The sequence below is a fragment of the Lipotes vexillifer genome, unplaced genomic scaffold, assembly GCF_000442215.2.
Source record: "Lipotes vexillifer unplaced genomic scaffold, Lipotes_vexillifer_v1.1 scaffold504, whole genome shotgun sequence".
In the NCBI taxonomy this organism is placed as follows: domain Eukaryota; kingdom Metazoa; phylum Chordata; class Mammalia; order Artiodactyla; family Lipotidae; genus Lipotes; species Lipotes vexillifer.
The window spans coordinates 924,139-940,436 of record NW_006785225.1 but is presented as its reverse complement, the minus strand read 5'-3'; the positions used below and the strand labels follow the sequence as shown (position 1 = coordinate 940,436).

Genomic DNA, 16,298 nt, shown 5'->3' with positions numbered 1-16,298 from the left:
GGCCATGGCTCACGGGCCCAGCCGCTCCGCGGCATGTGGGATCTTCCTGGACTGGGGCACGAACCCCCACCCCCTGCATCGGCAGGCGGACTCTCAACCACTGCGCCACCAGGGAAGCCCAGAAACACGGTGTCCACTGTTAGAACATGATTGACTGTTACTAGAACACCAGCATGTTGGTTGTTAAAACACTGGCCATCACTAAGAGAAACCAAGGCATTCTGAACATTGTGTGACTGTTATTTGGAACTCCATGGATCAGGTGACAGAACATGGAATAACCATTGTTAGAACCCTGAGGATCAGGGGTTTAGAGATTGGGGTGTCCCTTGCACAGAAGTCTGGGTGTCAGTTGTTGGAACATTGGCCATGAAGTGTCAGACATTGGCTCTTTGGAACGGAGTGTTAGGTGTAAGAATGCTGGGATGGCTTAGAACAGACTGTGGGGTGGCAATTAAGGGGGGAACAGGGAGAGAGGAAGCTGTTACAGAGATGGTGGCTTCGACCAGAGTAGTTACAGTGGAGGTGGTGGGAGTGGTCAGGCTCCAGATTTATTTTGAAGGTAAAATTGACAGGATTTGCTAGAGAATTGGATGTGAGCCACAAGGGAAGAATAATCAAGGATAATGACTAGTTTCAGGGCAGAGCAGCAAGGGGAATAGAGGTACAATTTACTGAAATGGAGAAGACTAGATCAAGAGCAGGTTTGGGCAAAACAAGAGTTCATTTGGGGGCATGTTAAGTTTGACATGTCTAATAGATATCCATGTAGAGATGTGGGGTAGGCAGTCTGGATAAATGGAGCTGGAAGGAGACTGGTCGTCAGCAGGTTAACAGTGGGAAGCCCTAGGCCTGAAGGACAGCAGCTCAGGAAAGAATAATCAGCATGAAAAGAGAAAGGAGGGTTGAGGCCTGGGGCACTCTCCCGCTTAGGCCAGGAAGAAGAGGAGGTGTGAGGTGGCAGAGAGATCAGGAGAGTGGGATTACAGAAGCCTAGAGGAGGAAAGCTGTTCAAGAAGGAGCGTGTGGTCAGCCATACAGAGGGGCTACCAGGGCAAGTAAGATGATGGGAGAGATTTAGCAAGATGGAAGTCTCTGGTGACCTTGACGAAAATGGCTTTGGTGGCGGGTTGGGGACAGATGCCTCAAATGCTTATAACTCCTGTTCTAGGCTGTAAGAGGCCTGGCTTTCCTGCTGGGATGCTGCCATGTGATTTATTGGACAGCATCCTAACAACATTAGCTGCTGCCGAGAGGTCAAGCAAGGAAGGCCGAATTCAATCTGTAGAGACAGAGACAAGCTGCCTGCTGGTGACCTTGGAGAGGCTGGTGGGGGTGGAGGGTAGGACAACTTGTTGAAACATTTGGCCTTGAGGGGAAGAGAGAGATAGCACAGTTGTTGGAGAAGGTGGCTGGTAGAGGATAGGTTTGGACCAAGGTATGTTGAAGTGCTGTTGGGAAGACTGAAAGGGAGCAGGTGATGCTCTAGGGTTAGGGAGGTGGGAGTGAATTACACCTACGTGTACACACACACACACACACACACACACACACACTGAAGACAGGCTGGGACAAGAGAAAGGAACTGAGGAATAGGTAGACAGGGATTCCTGCATTCAGTCAAATGGGCCCAGCCCCAGCTGTTATAAGAATAGCCACCCTCAGGGCTGGGCCAGCAGGGAGAAAAGGCAAGGTGGACCAATAGCCCAAGCTCCATAAGTATACCAGATGTCCACACAGTGCAAGGCACAGGGCCAAGCGCCAGGAATCAGATGAATACACCTACATCCCTGCCCTTTGGGAGTAAAAACAACCGATCAAAATAACTCCAACCCAGTACTGTAGTCAATGGTGGCTAGAGCTTTGGGAAGCACAGAGGGGAATGTGCCCAGCAGAGGGGACACCACTTAAGGTGGACCTTAAATGTGAGTAGGAGTTTGCTGGGCAGAGGAGAAGGCATTTGGTAGACAGAACAGAAGTACGGGGACTTGCAGGTGAGAGGCAAGGGGTCATGTGTATTTGGAACAAAGAATGGCTGGGAAGGAGATGACTAGATGGAAAGGAGGGCCTAGGTCAGTGTGGGTGCATGAGGGCAGGAGGAGCCAGGGAAGGTAATGAGGAGGGGAATGACGTGGTCAGATTTGTGTTGTCTATCAATCTCTCTGGCCAGCATGTGGAGGATGAGTTGCAGGGGAGATGAAGAGGCAGGGGCAGAGTCCTGGCCAGAGTGGTGGTGGCCTTCACAGGGCAGCAGCCCTGAGATGGACAGAGGGGGCCTATTCAAAGGTTGTTTGTGAGGCAGAACAGAGACTGAGCGGAGGACAGGGCATGAAGGAAAGGAGGTGCCCAGGGCACCCAGGTTTATGGCTTGACAGCACCAACATGTCTCCAGCAGGAGCAGGGAACCGCTTCCCAGGCAGACCCATAAGGCAAGGCACAGGCAGGGGGTGCCAACCTGCCTCCCATCCCTGGACCTAACGTTATTGAAGGCTGCTAGGACACGGATACACACACGCACACACATACACACATATTGCCTGGATTTTGCTTTGGGCTCTGGTCCCTCACTGTAGAACCTGGGTTGAAACCACTCTCCCCACTATTCTCGCAGCGCTGGGCCCCAACACACATCGTGCCCACAGGTGCCTTCAGGAGTCCTGGGGGCAGTTCACCTCCATGTACTTCAACACACACAAAAAATACAAGTGGCTGCATTTCAGTGAGGACTGTCTGTACCCGAATGTGTACGTGCCAGTAGGAGCGCTCCGGGACCCCCTGCTGCCTGTGAGTACTCAGCCTTCAACCACGCACCATCCCACTCAAGCACCCCACTGTCCCGCTCAGGCCTCAGCCCTTCTCGCCCAGGTGATGGTCTGGTTCCCAGGACACGCCTTCCTCGTGGGCTCCGCTTCCACGTATGATGGCTCCGAATTGGCGGCCCGGGAGAAAGTGGTACCAGTGCTTCTGCACCACAGCCTCGGTGTCCTGGGCTTCCTTAGGTGGGCGGGGCCGGGAACCCGAGGAGGGGACCAGGGGCGGGGCCTCCTCTGGACTTGGGCTCAGGGAGGGGGGAGGAGAGGATTGGGCGGAAGGAACGGGGCACGCCCTATGGGGCGTATCCGCGTGAGGGGCGTGACAGGGGCATGGTCTAATGCTTGTTGGAGCAGACAGGTGCTTGCTACCGCCTCAATGGGGCGGCGCCCAATTATAAGGAAGGAGATGCGGTGGTAAGACCCAGTCTCTGAGGGACACTGGGGGCGAGGCGGGAGCCCCCAGCGCCCAAGCGTCGGGGCTCCGGACCCTGATCGTGAGCCCCGCGCGCTCAGCACAGGCGATAGCCAGGCCCGCGGGAATTGGGCGCCGCTGGACCAGGTTGCAGCTCTGCGCTGGGTGCCGAAGAACATCGCAGCCTTCGGCGGAGACCCAGGCTGGGTGACATGGTTTGGCCAGTCATCAGGGGCCATGTGCTTCTCGGGACTGGTGAGTGCAGTACCCAGATAGACCAAAGCAGGGACGCAGGCCCGCATGGCCTATGGGTTCTGCACAGATACGTGTGAAGATTTGCATGTGCAAGAACATTCCGGTCCACACACCTGCCCTCACCCCTGCCACGGGTACCGCCCCGCACAGCCAAGGATGTCCATTACATTCAGCACTGATGAGAAAACCAAGCCAGCCCAGGAAGGGCAAGGCTAACACTATGGATGTGGTGGGCCTTAAAGATCACCCAGCACCTCCTGGCCCTCCACGTTCCCCCAGAGCTCTATGCCTGAAACAGAGCCCCCCATCTGCCCTCTGGGCAGGGTTGGGACCACCGACCAGGCCTGGGAGTCAGGCCTGGGTTAGAGACTGGGCTTTGCCGCTGACCTGGAGTGTTCCTGTAGTGTGGGTGTAAGGTCAGGTGCCCTGTGAGGGACATGTGGCTGGGCAGTGAGCAGGGACCACATCACACAAGGCCTTGTGGGCCACAGTAATAATGCTCAAACACTGGAGCACATTCCCTGTGCCAGTCACTCTTCTAAGCACCTTAGGTGTATTCATTTGTTAATAACCTCAACAATCCAAAAGGAAGAGTATTCCCTTTCTTCCCTCTGCAAAAAGAGAAGTCTTCTCCACTCTACAGATGAAGAAAGTGAGGCCCAGAGAAGTTAAGCAACTTTATTGAAAATGCACTGGAGAGCAGGGAAAGATTTTTTTTTTAAAGGTCAAGTCTTGTATTTATTTATTTATTTTTGGCTGCGTTGGGTCTTTGTTGCCGCATGCAGGGGCTACTCTTCGTTTCAGTGCGCAGGCTTCTCATTGCGGTGGCTTCTCCTTCTGCGGAGCACGGGTTCTAGGCGCGCAGGCTTCAGTAGCTGTGGCACGCGGGCTCTAGAGCGCAGGCTCAGTAGTTGTGGCGCACGGGCTTAGTTGCTCCGCGGCATGTGGGATCTTCCCAGACCAGGGCTCAAACCCGTGTCCCCTGCATTGGCAGGTGGATTCTTAACCACTGCGCCACCAGGGAAGTCCCAAGCAGGGGGAGATTTTAAGCAGGGGAGTGACACAATCAGATGTGCATTTAGAGTTGGCTCAGTCTGCTGGCACTGGGTTAAAAAGAAGCACAAGCAGAGGCTTGGAGACCAGCTTGGGGTGGGGGGTGGCATATCTAATGGGGGCTGTTTCTGAAATAGAGGTAGAAAGGATGGACAGTAGAGGATGGCTGCAGAGTGATGCAGGAGGCCAAGTGGACAGGACAGGGGCAGCTGCAGCATACGGATGACCAGAGGATAGAGGGAAGGCCCCTGGGGCTAGGTGGATGCTATGGGTAAGTGACAAAACCCAGATAGGGAGTGGCTGGAGCAAGTTTTGGGCACATGAAGTCTGAGGTGCCCAAGGGACAGGATGGGGGTCTCAGATATGGCTGTTCCCTCCCACTTGGGCAGCAGAGAAAGGCTAAGAGCTATCAGTGCAGATAATTGGGACGCTGGGAAGCATATGGCCCCCTCTCCCACACTGCTAGCCCAGCAGCAGAGGGAGGCCCTTTCTGGTTGTTACACCAGCAGAACCACTATAACAACACTAGATCCCCTCTGGGACCCCTGGGGCCCGTTGAACAGACCAGAACAAGGATGGCCAGAGACAGGACGGCACTGGTTCTAGGTCTAGGACTCCAGCCCAGAGCTCCTGACTCCCTCCCAGCTTCTGCCCTCTCTGAGCCCCTTCAGGCTGCCCAGCCATGGCCAGTGGTCCCCACTTTTGCATCTCATGGGTGCAATTCTCCCCACCCCTGCAGGTGACATCACCCCCAGCCTGGGGTCTCTTCCAACAGGCCATTTCCCAGAGTGGCACCGCAGTGCTCAGAGTCTTCATCACTTCATCACCTGGCTGAGGTTTAGCTGGGCTTGATTCACCCCAGTGCCTACAGGGGACATTCTGCCCTGAGGATCCAGGCTGGTCCAGACCTGCTTCTGAGGGTCCCTCAGTTCTCCCCTCCTCAGGCTTTCTCACACAGGTCTGGGGAAGGGAGTTTCTCCAAACAGCCACCCAGAAGCTATTCTTCCCCAAATTAGAGGGAGAGCAGCTCAGCAGAAGCCAGTCAGGCTGCAGCAGCTGCGAGGATCATAAAGGAAACTCTAGGACCTTCTCTAGGAATTCAAGCAAGAACTCTGGCAGGCAGCCTGGATGGTGAGCTGGGCCCCTGCCTCCCATAGTCCCTGCCTCATACCCTCCCCATCCGCCCGGGAGGGTACCTCTCTTCCTTTCTGCTCCTCGAGGATGGCACTCCTGGATGAGAGGGTTGGAGAGGGCTACCCACTGCCCTGTCTCCACCCTGTCTTCATGCCTTGGCTGGGATCCCCCGATGGCCACCCAGAGTCCTTCCTAAATCCCCTGCCAGACCCTACCCCGCAGGGAGCAGTTCTCAGAACTGATTAGATCTTGGTGAAGACCCCAGGACACTTCTGTGGCTTTTCTCCAAGTTTACCTCGGCTCGCCCGGGCCACTATGAGCACGGAGGCGCACCGCTGCAAAGCTGGCCTAGGAACCGGGCGCGCACACGCGTCTCCTGCGGGCCCCTGCGGCTCAGCTCGCCCCTTCCTCTCCTCCAACACCCCGAGATCCCCCGCCACTGAAGCAGCAATCACCGGCCGTGGCGGCTGGGAAAGGGCCAATTAGTGCGGGAGACGCAGCCCCTCGGCTGTGCCCGCGCTGACCGCAGCCCCGCAGCGCCGCCGCCGCCGCCTTCCCTGCCCGGCAGACAGCGCCAGCCGCCTGGGAGCCCCGGGGGACGCGCCGTCCGGCCTCCAGCCAACTGCAGTGATGGATCCAGGCGCCTGGCGTGGGGCCAGAGCCCGGGCGGACGCGAGGGCGCCGGGAGCTGCAACTCGCCACCGCTGGGTGGTGGGGGTGAGCGGAACGGGGGCTTCCCTCCCTGTGAGGGCTCCTGCACCCCCGACGGCCTGCGCCCTGGCGCCGACCAGGGACTGAACCTGCACCCCCGGCATTGGAAGCATGTCGTCTTAACCACTGGACCACCAGGGAAGTCCCTGTTTGTTGTTTTTTAAGATATAAAAATAAGAGCGTGTTTGCATGCTGCTGGGAGTGATACAGTGTTGCAGCGGGGCTGGGGCCGGAGGGGGGGGGGAGGGTGGGGGAGGCCCTCTTACAGCCTCAAGGTCCTTTGACTTCGGGACTTCCGAAGCTCTGGCCTAGGCTGTCCGAGCCCAGAGCAGTTCCCTGTTGGAGGCCTTAGCAGGACCTGGCTTTAGAAAGCCTCGGCTTGTGCTTGATTAACGCTCCCGTGCAAGAGGAGGTGGGCAGAAGGGTGGGTGGGCAGTGCGGGGCCACAGGTCTCTTTCACTGATGCATGAATGCATGGACTTCCTCCACTGGGTCCCTGCCCTGCACAACCTGCCTCACCCACCTGTAGGCTTTGGGAGACCCAAGAGGCATTAGTCTTGCCCTCCAGGAGCCCTCAGGCTGTGGGCAGAAGCTCCAGGGGCTTGGCTGGGATCCCAAGCTAATGGAAACTCTGCGGTCCAGGGAGGCTTCGGGTGAAGGAAAGGGGCAGGCACTACCACTTCAAGGCTTCCCCTTCCCCCAACTGGCTCCTTTTCAGCCCAAGCTGGACACGCTGGAGCCCTGTACTGAGGGACAAGAAGGGCCTAAGCCCAGGACACACTCTGGATGAGGCTGAGGAAGGGAAGAAGCAGTGGGGAAGGGTTCGGCAGTAAGGTTCACAAATGGGGTTCACCAAAGAGATCTACTGCAGGACACTTCTGTTTCCCCCACCTGTGCCACAAGGGGCTGGGTCAGAGGTGCTGAGTCCCTTGACCAGTCCTGGATGCAGTAGTGTGGGGCTCAGGGTGGCTTTTTCCCTGTGCCCCCCACCCCACTCAGGTCTGGCCTTGGTAGGGAAGGGCTGGGGGCCTGCTTTGTGCCCTAGAACCTCACTCAGGCCCTGGTGGGCCAGACTTCCTGTGAGGGAGAAGGGATCACTTCTAAGGGAGTGAGAATTCCCCTTTCTCCGTACCAAGCTCGTTAGCTGCGTGTGTGGCAGGGGGGAAGACTGAGAAATTGGGGCATGGGGACTGAGTGAGGAAGGGAGACAATGACACAGACAGCACCTTGGGTCCTTTGTGGAATGAGATGACAGCGCATTGAATTAAAGCATGAGGAAAGGTACGGAGACAGGTGAAAGAGACCGTGGAACAATCTGCCAAGAAAGCCAGGGAGTGGAAGAAAGAAACAGAAGCAGGTGGACACACGCCCAGACAAGCAAATGGACAGAGAGCCAGGGCAGTGCCGCGGGCTGTCCCGGCTGGAGAAGGGCAGTACCTGGGCACTCAGAAGGGAGCAGTGGGCCCTGTTTCTCATCCCAGTTGTCTGACTGCCGAGACCCTTGGGGGCATGATAGAAAGGGTCATCTGGAAAGGCTGTGGGAGCACAGGGATGACCTATCTTGGGCTGGGTTGGGGTGTCAGGAGGGCTTCCAGGAGGAGCACCCGAAAGGACCAGGAGGAAAGACTGGAGCGGATGGAGGAGAAGGAGGGGGAGCTGCGTCAGAGGCGCAGCAGAAGGACAGGCCTGGAGGCAGGAATTAGCCTGTTCCGTCCCAACAGTTCTGCGCCATTTTGGCCCACACAGGAAGGCTAAAAGAGGAACCAGGCCCAGAGCTGGAGGACCAGTCCTATAAGCCTGGGAGAGAGCACGGCCTCTACCCTGAGGTACTGGGGAGCCATGGGAAGGACATGTCCCGGTCAGGCTTATCTTCCAGGAGGTTACAGAGTACAGAGCAACTGGAGGAGGAGGGGTAGAAGTGGGGGGAGGCTGGTGCAGAAGTGGACAGTGAGTTCTGGACATGGAACAGAGCAAACAATTTCATAAAGCAGATGGGCGAGGTCGACTCTGAACATCCCCTCTCCCCCATCCACAGGTGGGCCCCTGGCTCAGAGCTCTCCCACCCAGCCCAGCCTGGGAGCTCATGTGAACCCTCCCCAGGGCCTGGGGTATCTCTGCCCCAACCAAGTGGGACCAGGAAAAGCCCCAAGAGGGAGTCCAGTCCAAGGTGAGGGCACAGGCAGGGCCAGGTGTTGCTGAGGAAGCTTCCCGCTCCACGCCCCCTCCCCCCGCATAAGCTAATCAAGATAGTACTGTAGCCTCCTGCCACTGACCCTCTATCATTGCAACGATAGCTCCATGGCCACAGGGGGTTGAGTTTTGGCCTATTTGTCTGTGGAGCAAATCAGAAGGGGAGGAAGGTCCACGTGAGCCCTGAAAGAACTCAGAGGCTGAGAGCAGGTGGCCTCACGGAGCAGAGGTCAACATATCTCTTTTAGGCAGAGTTTGGGAGCTGTGTGTTCCTGTCTGGGCTTGTTTCTCTGTGTGTGTCCTCAAGCAAGCCACTTGCCTATCTAGGTCTGGTTTCCACTCTTCAGTGCACTGGGAGCAATCTCTGGGGTAGGACACTGCTCCAGCCCCGGGCCCTTCCAGCTATGGTCCAGGACTCCTGTCTACTCCCAGCCTGTTCAGCCCTAGGTGCTATGGAGGAGCATGCCTGTGGCTTCACCAAGGGGTCACTGGGTGACCATTACGTATCTTCTACTGTGAAGGAGCCAGAACCCTTTTGAAGGGGAGCCTGAAGGTGGAAGAAAAGCCTTTCAGGAAATTAGCACTAGTGGCGGGAAAATTCATCAAAAGCTGACAGAGGCTCCTGGTGCTGATTCATGTCTCTTGCCTAAGGAGCAGCTCTTCTGGCCTGAGGGAAGGACTGGTAGCTTCCAGGGCCTTCCAAAGACCCCAGACCCAAGACTCCAAAACGCTGGCCCTGTTGCTGGGGCTCTCATCATCTGGTGGGGACACCACCATGAGTTTTTTGCTCCTGAATCATGGGATTCTACAGTGCTAGGAAAGGCTGCTAATGGACAGGGGACTTGGGTTTGAATACAACTGTTCCTTCTGCTCTGTGATCTCAGACACTCGGTGGGCCTCTCTGATCCTCTCTGCCAGGAGGAATTCTGACCTTGCCTGCCTTCTAGGTGACCAATACATCTATAATACTCAGCATATCTGGGAAAAGAATAATTTTTCGAAGAGAGAGGATGGAACCATATCCAAACAACTCTTGGTAGTGGGACCAAGGCAGCAGCGAAACAGTCTGGATGTGGACCTCATTATTCTGGTGGCACAGACCTCCCTCCCACTTCCAGGTATTATGGAAGCCAGAAGAGCTGTTGCAAGACACACCTCCAGGGAGCACCATTTACCTGGTTTACAGTGTGAATGAGCCCCAGGATGTTACCTGAGCTCCATGCCCTACCTCCTCTGAACTTGCCACCTACACACACAAGTACAACACCCGTGCCTCAGAGAAGGCTCTGATGGGATCTCTTGGTTACCACCTAACCCAAAGCACCCACACTGGACAGTCTTTGCAGCTCCGTCCTCCCCTCCAGCCTGTCCATGTTTACCTTCAGCTCCCAGAACTGGTCCAGCCACCAGCCCAGCCAGATCATGTGAAGCAGAATCCTTTGAAGGGGCTATGGATGTAGCAGACCCCAGAGCCACAGGGAATCCCTTCCAGGGCCACTCTGATCCTGGCACTGCCACTGTCTCTGGCTCAGCTACAAAAGGAGGCACACCACAGGCAGCTATCCTCTGCTGTAGGAGATCATTAACTCCCCAGCCTTGTTAAACCAGCTTCCTTTTTCAGGCCCTTCTTAGCTCATTTTATGTTTTTTTGTTTTTGAGCGGGTTTCTTTCCGCCACAGTGTGAGGCATGTGGGATCTTAGCTCCCTGACCCGGGATCGAACCGACGCCCCCTGCAGTGGAAGCATGGAATCTTAACCACTGGATGGCCAAGGAAGCCGCCTCATTTTATGGTATTTTGATTGGACCTTGTATGGACTCAAGTTGTTATCCAGTTCTTCCCTTGATGGCCAACATCTACAGCTGGATTTTTATCAAAGTATGAAGTTGTACAAATCCTAGAATTTCATAGCTAGAAAGGACCTTAAAGATTGTCATAGCCACCATGCTTTGAGAGTTTATAACCTTGTGTCAGATACTTTGTACAGATGTTTTTGGCTGCCCAGTACATCCTTTCCTTTTCCTATGACATCACCCTGTCCTCAGAGATTCACAGTGTCCACACTTCAGGGATGAGCACGTAACCCAAATTTGGCCTATTAAAGTCAATCCCAAGATTTTTGTGGGAATATCAGGAAAGAGTAGTCCTTACCTCTTGAAGGTCAGTCAGCATGTGAATGAAGCTAAGACAGAACAAAGAGGCCGAGAGAGAGAGAGAGAGAGAGAGAGAGAGAGAGAGAGAGAGAGAGAGAGAGAGAGAGAGAGAGAGAGAGAGAGAGAGAGAGAGAGAGAGAGAGACAGACAGACAGACAGAGACAGAGAGAGAGACAGAGACAGATTTCTGGTTTCAGTGCTTGAACACCTGGATCTAGCCATGCCTGAACCAAGAATTTTCAATTAAATGAACTGATACATTCCCTTTTTTGTGGAAGTTAGTTTAAATTGGGTTTTTGACACTTGAAGCCAAAACAGTCCTGACAGGTATGAGTAGACGTCTCTGTCCTCAATTTTTTGATTAGAAATCTGAGGAACCAGCTAGCTCTGGGTTCTCAGGCCAGTCACTAAAGCTCTCTGACATCAGCTTGCTCTGACAAAGATTGAAAGGACTGAATTTCTTCAACTTCAGGACTCCTTTGCTCTCCTGGGATCTCTGGAGCTACCTGGCCACATGCCCTTAAAAGAATCAATCACTTGCTCTGAGTCTCAATTTTCTGAGCTACAAAATAGGACAGTCATTCCTTCCCTCCTTACCTTGGGAGAGTCCAGAGAGAAAGTGTTTGGACAATTGCTTGTACTAAAGCAAATGTTATGTAGTGTGCATGTTATACAAAGGAGGAGTCTCAGCTCATACCAGACAACCACTGTCCCAAAATGGCTCATATCTCTTCCAAAACAGTTTTTTAACACTTTTAAAAATAAAACTTAAGACATTAAAACATATTTATAAAGGAGGCTTACCCATAGCATCTCACTGGGCAGGATCTAGCTCAGGACAGGCCCAGGTAAAGTAAGGGATATGGCACTGAGTGAAGCTTGCTTGGGAATCACTCTTTGTCACTGCTGAGCTCTCTAGGAAGCTTTACCTTCAGGCTGTTTTTTGTTTTGTTTTGTTTTAATAAATTTATTTATTTATTTATTTATTTATTTATTTATTTATTGAGGCTGCGTTGGGTCTTCGTTGCTGCACGTGGGCTTTTCCTAGTGGCAAGTGGGGGCTACCCTTCATTGCGGTGCGTGGGCTTCTCATTGTGGTGGCTTCTCTTGCTGCGGAGCACCAGCTCTAGGTTTGCGGGCTTCAGTAGTTGTGGCGCACGGGCTCAGTAGTTGTGGCTCGTGGGCTCTAGAGTGCAGTAGTTGTGGCGCACAGGCTTAGTTGCTCCGCGGCACATGGGATCCTCCTGGACCAGGGCTCAAACCTGTGTCCCCTGCATTGGAAGGCAGATTCTTAACCACTGCGCCACGAGGGAAGTGCCACAGGCTGTTTGTTAAGGAGTGCCCTGGGGATCAGAACCTGTTGATGGGAGAGGAAGGAAGCAGAACTGGGTGGAGGGAGAAGCCAAGCTCCACTGCAGGCCCAACAACAGCTTCAGCTGACTCCACGGGGAGCTTTAGAGCTATTATGACCCATCAGCATTGCCCTGCTGGGCCTTTACAATCCCATCTTGATCAGTCATTGGATGTGAGCTGCCCAGGAAGGAAGAATGACCTGCAGGTAGCTCTCTGCAGCTCAGGAAATCCCTGAGGGGGATAAAAGCATCCCAGCTGCTGGGGTAACAAGTCCTTCACTGAAGAGGGATCTGGGTGGTGCATCTCTGTGTCCATGTTAATCACCAACACTACTCAAGCTGCAAGGCATGCTGGGAGCTCCCCTTAGGCAGGAGGGAGCAAGATGAAGTTAGCATAAGGGAAGCTTCTTGGGAAGCTACCAAGACTGTGAGGTGTCCCTGAGGAGGTTGCATTTAGCCTCCAGGGCAGGCATTGGTGAGGGGATGCTATAGGGCAGTCATTCTGCCCAGCACAGTTGAGAAAGATTTCTCAGAGGCCTCTGAACCCACATTTAATGAAAGAGTATGAATTTGCTTGGCTGAGAAGGGAAAAGAAGCAAGCTAAACAGAGGAAGTTAGGCAGGGCTGGACTCCTTGACCATTCACTCAGAAGTGTCATCTAGAGGAAGAGGGCTATTGTCTGCTTTATTAACTATTCCTCATGTTCCTAGAGGGAAGGCAGGCCGGTGAGGTGGACGTTGGCTAGTAATTCTGTCTGCTATTTATAAGGCAATGTTACAGCATGATGGGAAACCCTGCCTGCAAGGATGGTTTAGAGCTTGTCATATTTGGGAAAGGATCCAAGAACAGGGCAAGGTGTCAAGGTATCAGCAGAGAGACAAAAGGAGAGATGGTAAAAGAGGATGCATTTGGACTCAAGAGTTGATGAATGAGCCAGAAGTGAGTGTTGAATTATTCAACCCGCTTTATTGATCCATTGATCTCTCTCTGCAGGTCTTGGTTTATTCTTGGTTGGCATTTGCTGTGTCTGAGATAGTGAGAAGAGAAATGGAGGGAGGAGGGAACAGATTTTTAAGACTCAAGAAGAGAGAAGAGGCAGTGCCAAAGAGAAAATTGGCTACAGGTATCAGGAAGCTTAAAATGCCTGTGTCTTTTGACATAGTGGATCTATTTCTGGAAACTGACCCTAAAAACACTATCCAAAACTTTTAAGAAAAAGCCTTAAGCACCACGACGTTCACAGAAGCCTTATTTTATAACAGTGAATAATGGGAAACAACCTAAATAGATGTCCGACAACAGGGGATCAGCCAAGATGCCATTAGGAGTTTTATATGATTACGTGGGAAAATACTTATGCCATAGGGTTAGGTCATAATGGAACATTCAAAACTGTACATATAGAAAGCCATAGCTGGGTGAAGAAATGTGGATAGAAAGAGGCCAAAGAAAATATACTGAAATGTTAGCAGTGATTGTTTTGAAGTGGTGGACTCTCTTCTTTTCCTATATTTCCTAAATTTTCTACAATAAATACACACAAGTTTTAAATAATTAAAACGAAATGTAAGGGTTGAGTGAGAGACACTCACATGAAGCCTGCACAGAAGTAAAATAAACACAAATTAGTGGGGAGCCAACTCCTTCCAGAACCCAGGGTACTGCTGTGTCCTAGGTGTGCTGACCATCTCCCTGGCATATTGAATGGACACAACGGAGAGAATGAGGTGACACTGTGGTGCAGTCACTCTGCAGAGGACAATTAAAGGCCCCTGAACTCATATTTAAAGAAAAAGTATGAGTTTTCCTAGCAGAGAAGAGGGAGGAAGTCATGCTCGGTAGAGGGAACAGTTAGAGCAAAGGCACTGAGGCATGTGGGAAATGCAGGCAGGCCAGCGTGGCTGGATTACAGGGTGCCATGGGGAGAAATGATGGGAGATGAGATTGGGAAGGAAAGTAATGACTGTCAGGGGATCACGAATGCTGGGCTGAGGGACTTTGCCTCTCAGCCATAGGCAGCCCGGAGACTTGGGGGAGGGGTTTAAGCAGGAGGGCGCTGTGGTTAGAGCACTGCATTCTCCACTTCCCTAGGGTAGTCTGTTTCCCATCACCCTCCAGAAACTTGGAGAGTAGGGGAGGGGAAGGGGAGCAGCCCAGCTGCCCTCACAGATGGTCAGCCAGGCCTCCTGACACCAGCCTGGCCCTCTTCCCACCACACCAGGTTCAGTCCCCAACCCCAGCCATCCAGACAAACTCCTCCACCTCCCATGACAAAGAGGCTCATTTGGAGCCTGGGCAAGATTTTCAAACGTCAAACTTGTAATTACAAGGATGAAATCATCTGGTTCCTTTTAAGCAAACGGGTTTATTGATCCCAACACTGAAGAAATGCTCTTCTGGGGAAACTTGCTCCTCTCTGCTTTCCTCTCCCTCTGGGATGGCTGAGCTGATGGAGGGAGTGTGGCAGGGCAGTTAAGAAGCGGGAAAACCTCGCGGAGGGGAAATTCTTAAGGGCCTAAGGGTGAATTGTATGGTATGTAAATTATATCTCCAAAAAATTATTTAGGGCTCAGGAAACTGCCTCATTTAGGCAGATGATACCCTCATCCTGGACTTAAGCTCATCTCCATCCAAAAACTAGAAGCTGGGGAGAGCCAGACTTTAGTGGCTCTATGCCAGCCCCTAATTCTCCTTCTCTCCCACCCCCCTCAACATTCATTTGTGGCTCCAGATCCTATTTCAGCTTCAAGATGGTACACTATTTCCTCACTAAGTGACGGGAAACTGTTTCTTTAGAAAATAGTGCACCAGTGGCTCAGGGACCTGGAAGGACTTCACCCTCACTTTGAGGAGAGGCAGGTGTGGGTGGCAGCTAACACCAGATCTGTATAAAGCCATCCTTTCTGCTGGACCTGGGAGGCAGGACATCTAGGTCTTGACCTTCCAAGCCAAGGAGGGACAAACAGTTGGGCTCAGGGGGCAGGAATATGCAGCCATCAAGGGCAAGAGCCACGTCCTGCCTCAAGGCCCACAGTAGGACCCCCTTCATTCAACCCGTTGGGGCCCCTTTGGGAGCATGGTAGGGTGCTTCAGGAGGAATGACCCCAGCCACAGCTCTCCACAAGCTCTCAGTTCAGTTAAGGAGACAAGCAGGACTTTTGGCATCTCTACCGGTACAGGCCTTGGAATGGAATGGTTAAGGGCACCAGCCCCACTGAACCCCAGTTTTCTCATCTGTAGAACAGGGTCAATAACAACAAACTTGCAGGGTTATGCTGAGGAGTGGACAAAGAGGATACACCCCAAAGGCTTAGCCATTTCATTACCTCTCATGGATCAGGGTCTTGTCCATGTCCTGTGGTCACTTATTTACCTTTTCAGAGCCTCAATTTCCCTTATCTGTCAGACAGGGACAAGGAGAACTGTCTTAGAAGGTGGTTGTGGGAATTAACTGACATAAGGGGCATAAAAGCACCCAGTTCAGAGCTTCACAGTTGGGCCAGACAATTAAGGGTTCCCTCAATACCCTACTCAGGGGTATCGTGCTTTCTCTGCCCACCATCCAAGATCAGTGGGAGCAGCTGCCCACTGGGAAAGCAGGAGAGAGGAGGCCCTGGGCTGACGGAATCTTTAGGAGAGGAAGGCTCCGAGCAGCAGGGCTTCAGAGAATTCAGCCAGGTTTGTGGGGTTGGGAGGGTGTTTCTAGGCAATGGACAGACACCCTCAGTCTTCCATCTGTGGGCCCTAATAGAGCTGGCTCTTAGCAAACTCCTTCACTGGGTGGTGCCTGGACCAACCCATACCCATCTGGACAGAAGCACAGAGCTAAATATACCTGATGTAGGTGAAATTTTCCTTTATTAATTTCCTTTAATCCAGTTTTTAAAGTAAGTGAAAAAAAATTAACAACAACCAAAAAAGGCATACAGAGGTCAGTCGAGGAGATGGCCTCCTTCAGCCTACGGCTCGTTTCCTGGTCATCCTGGCTGGTTGGACGCCAGACAATGGCGAGTGTGGGTTACCCTGTGGCCTGGAGTTGCCAAAGGCTGTCTGTGGTGCTGCTCTTCTGGGTCCGCCTGGCAGACTTTCCCATCCCTTTCCTTCAGGCCGTCATCCCCCCCAACCCCCACCCCCGTGAGGCTGACACTTAGAGTGCTCTGTCCTGCTCTGAACTCCCACTGCTCCGAGTCCTGCCCCCTTGAGCCCAGAAGGGATTTGTCTTGACC

The 16,298-nt window shown here is 53.1% G+C and overlaps 1 protein-coding gene across 1 annotated transcript in view; it reads left to right on the top strand.

Moving 5' to 3' along the window:
- CES4A (carboxylesterase 4A) overlaps positions 1 to 5,368 on the top strand; it is a 14,056-nt gene extending 8,688 nt beyond the window's left edge. Inside the window, exons 5-8 of the mRNA XM_007457329.1 lie at positions 2,643 to 2,784; positions 2,866 to 2,999; positions 3,327 to 3,480; positions 5,273 to 5,368. Coding sequence (XP_007457391.1) covers positions 2,643 to 2,784; positions 2,866 to 2,999; positions 3,327 to 3,480; positions 5,273 to 5,368 — 526 coding nt within the window. The remainder of the gene's footprint in view (positions 1 to 2,642; positions 2,785 to 2,865; positions 3,000 to 3,326; positions 3,481 to 5,272) is intronic.
- Positions 5,369 to 16,298: the final 10,930 nt, after the last annotated feature.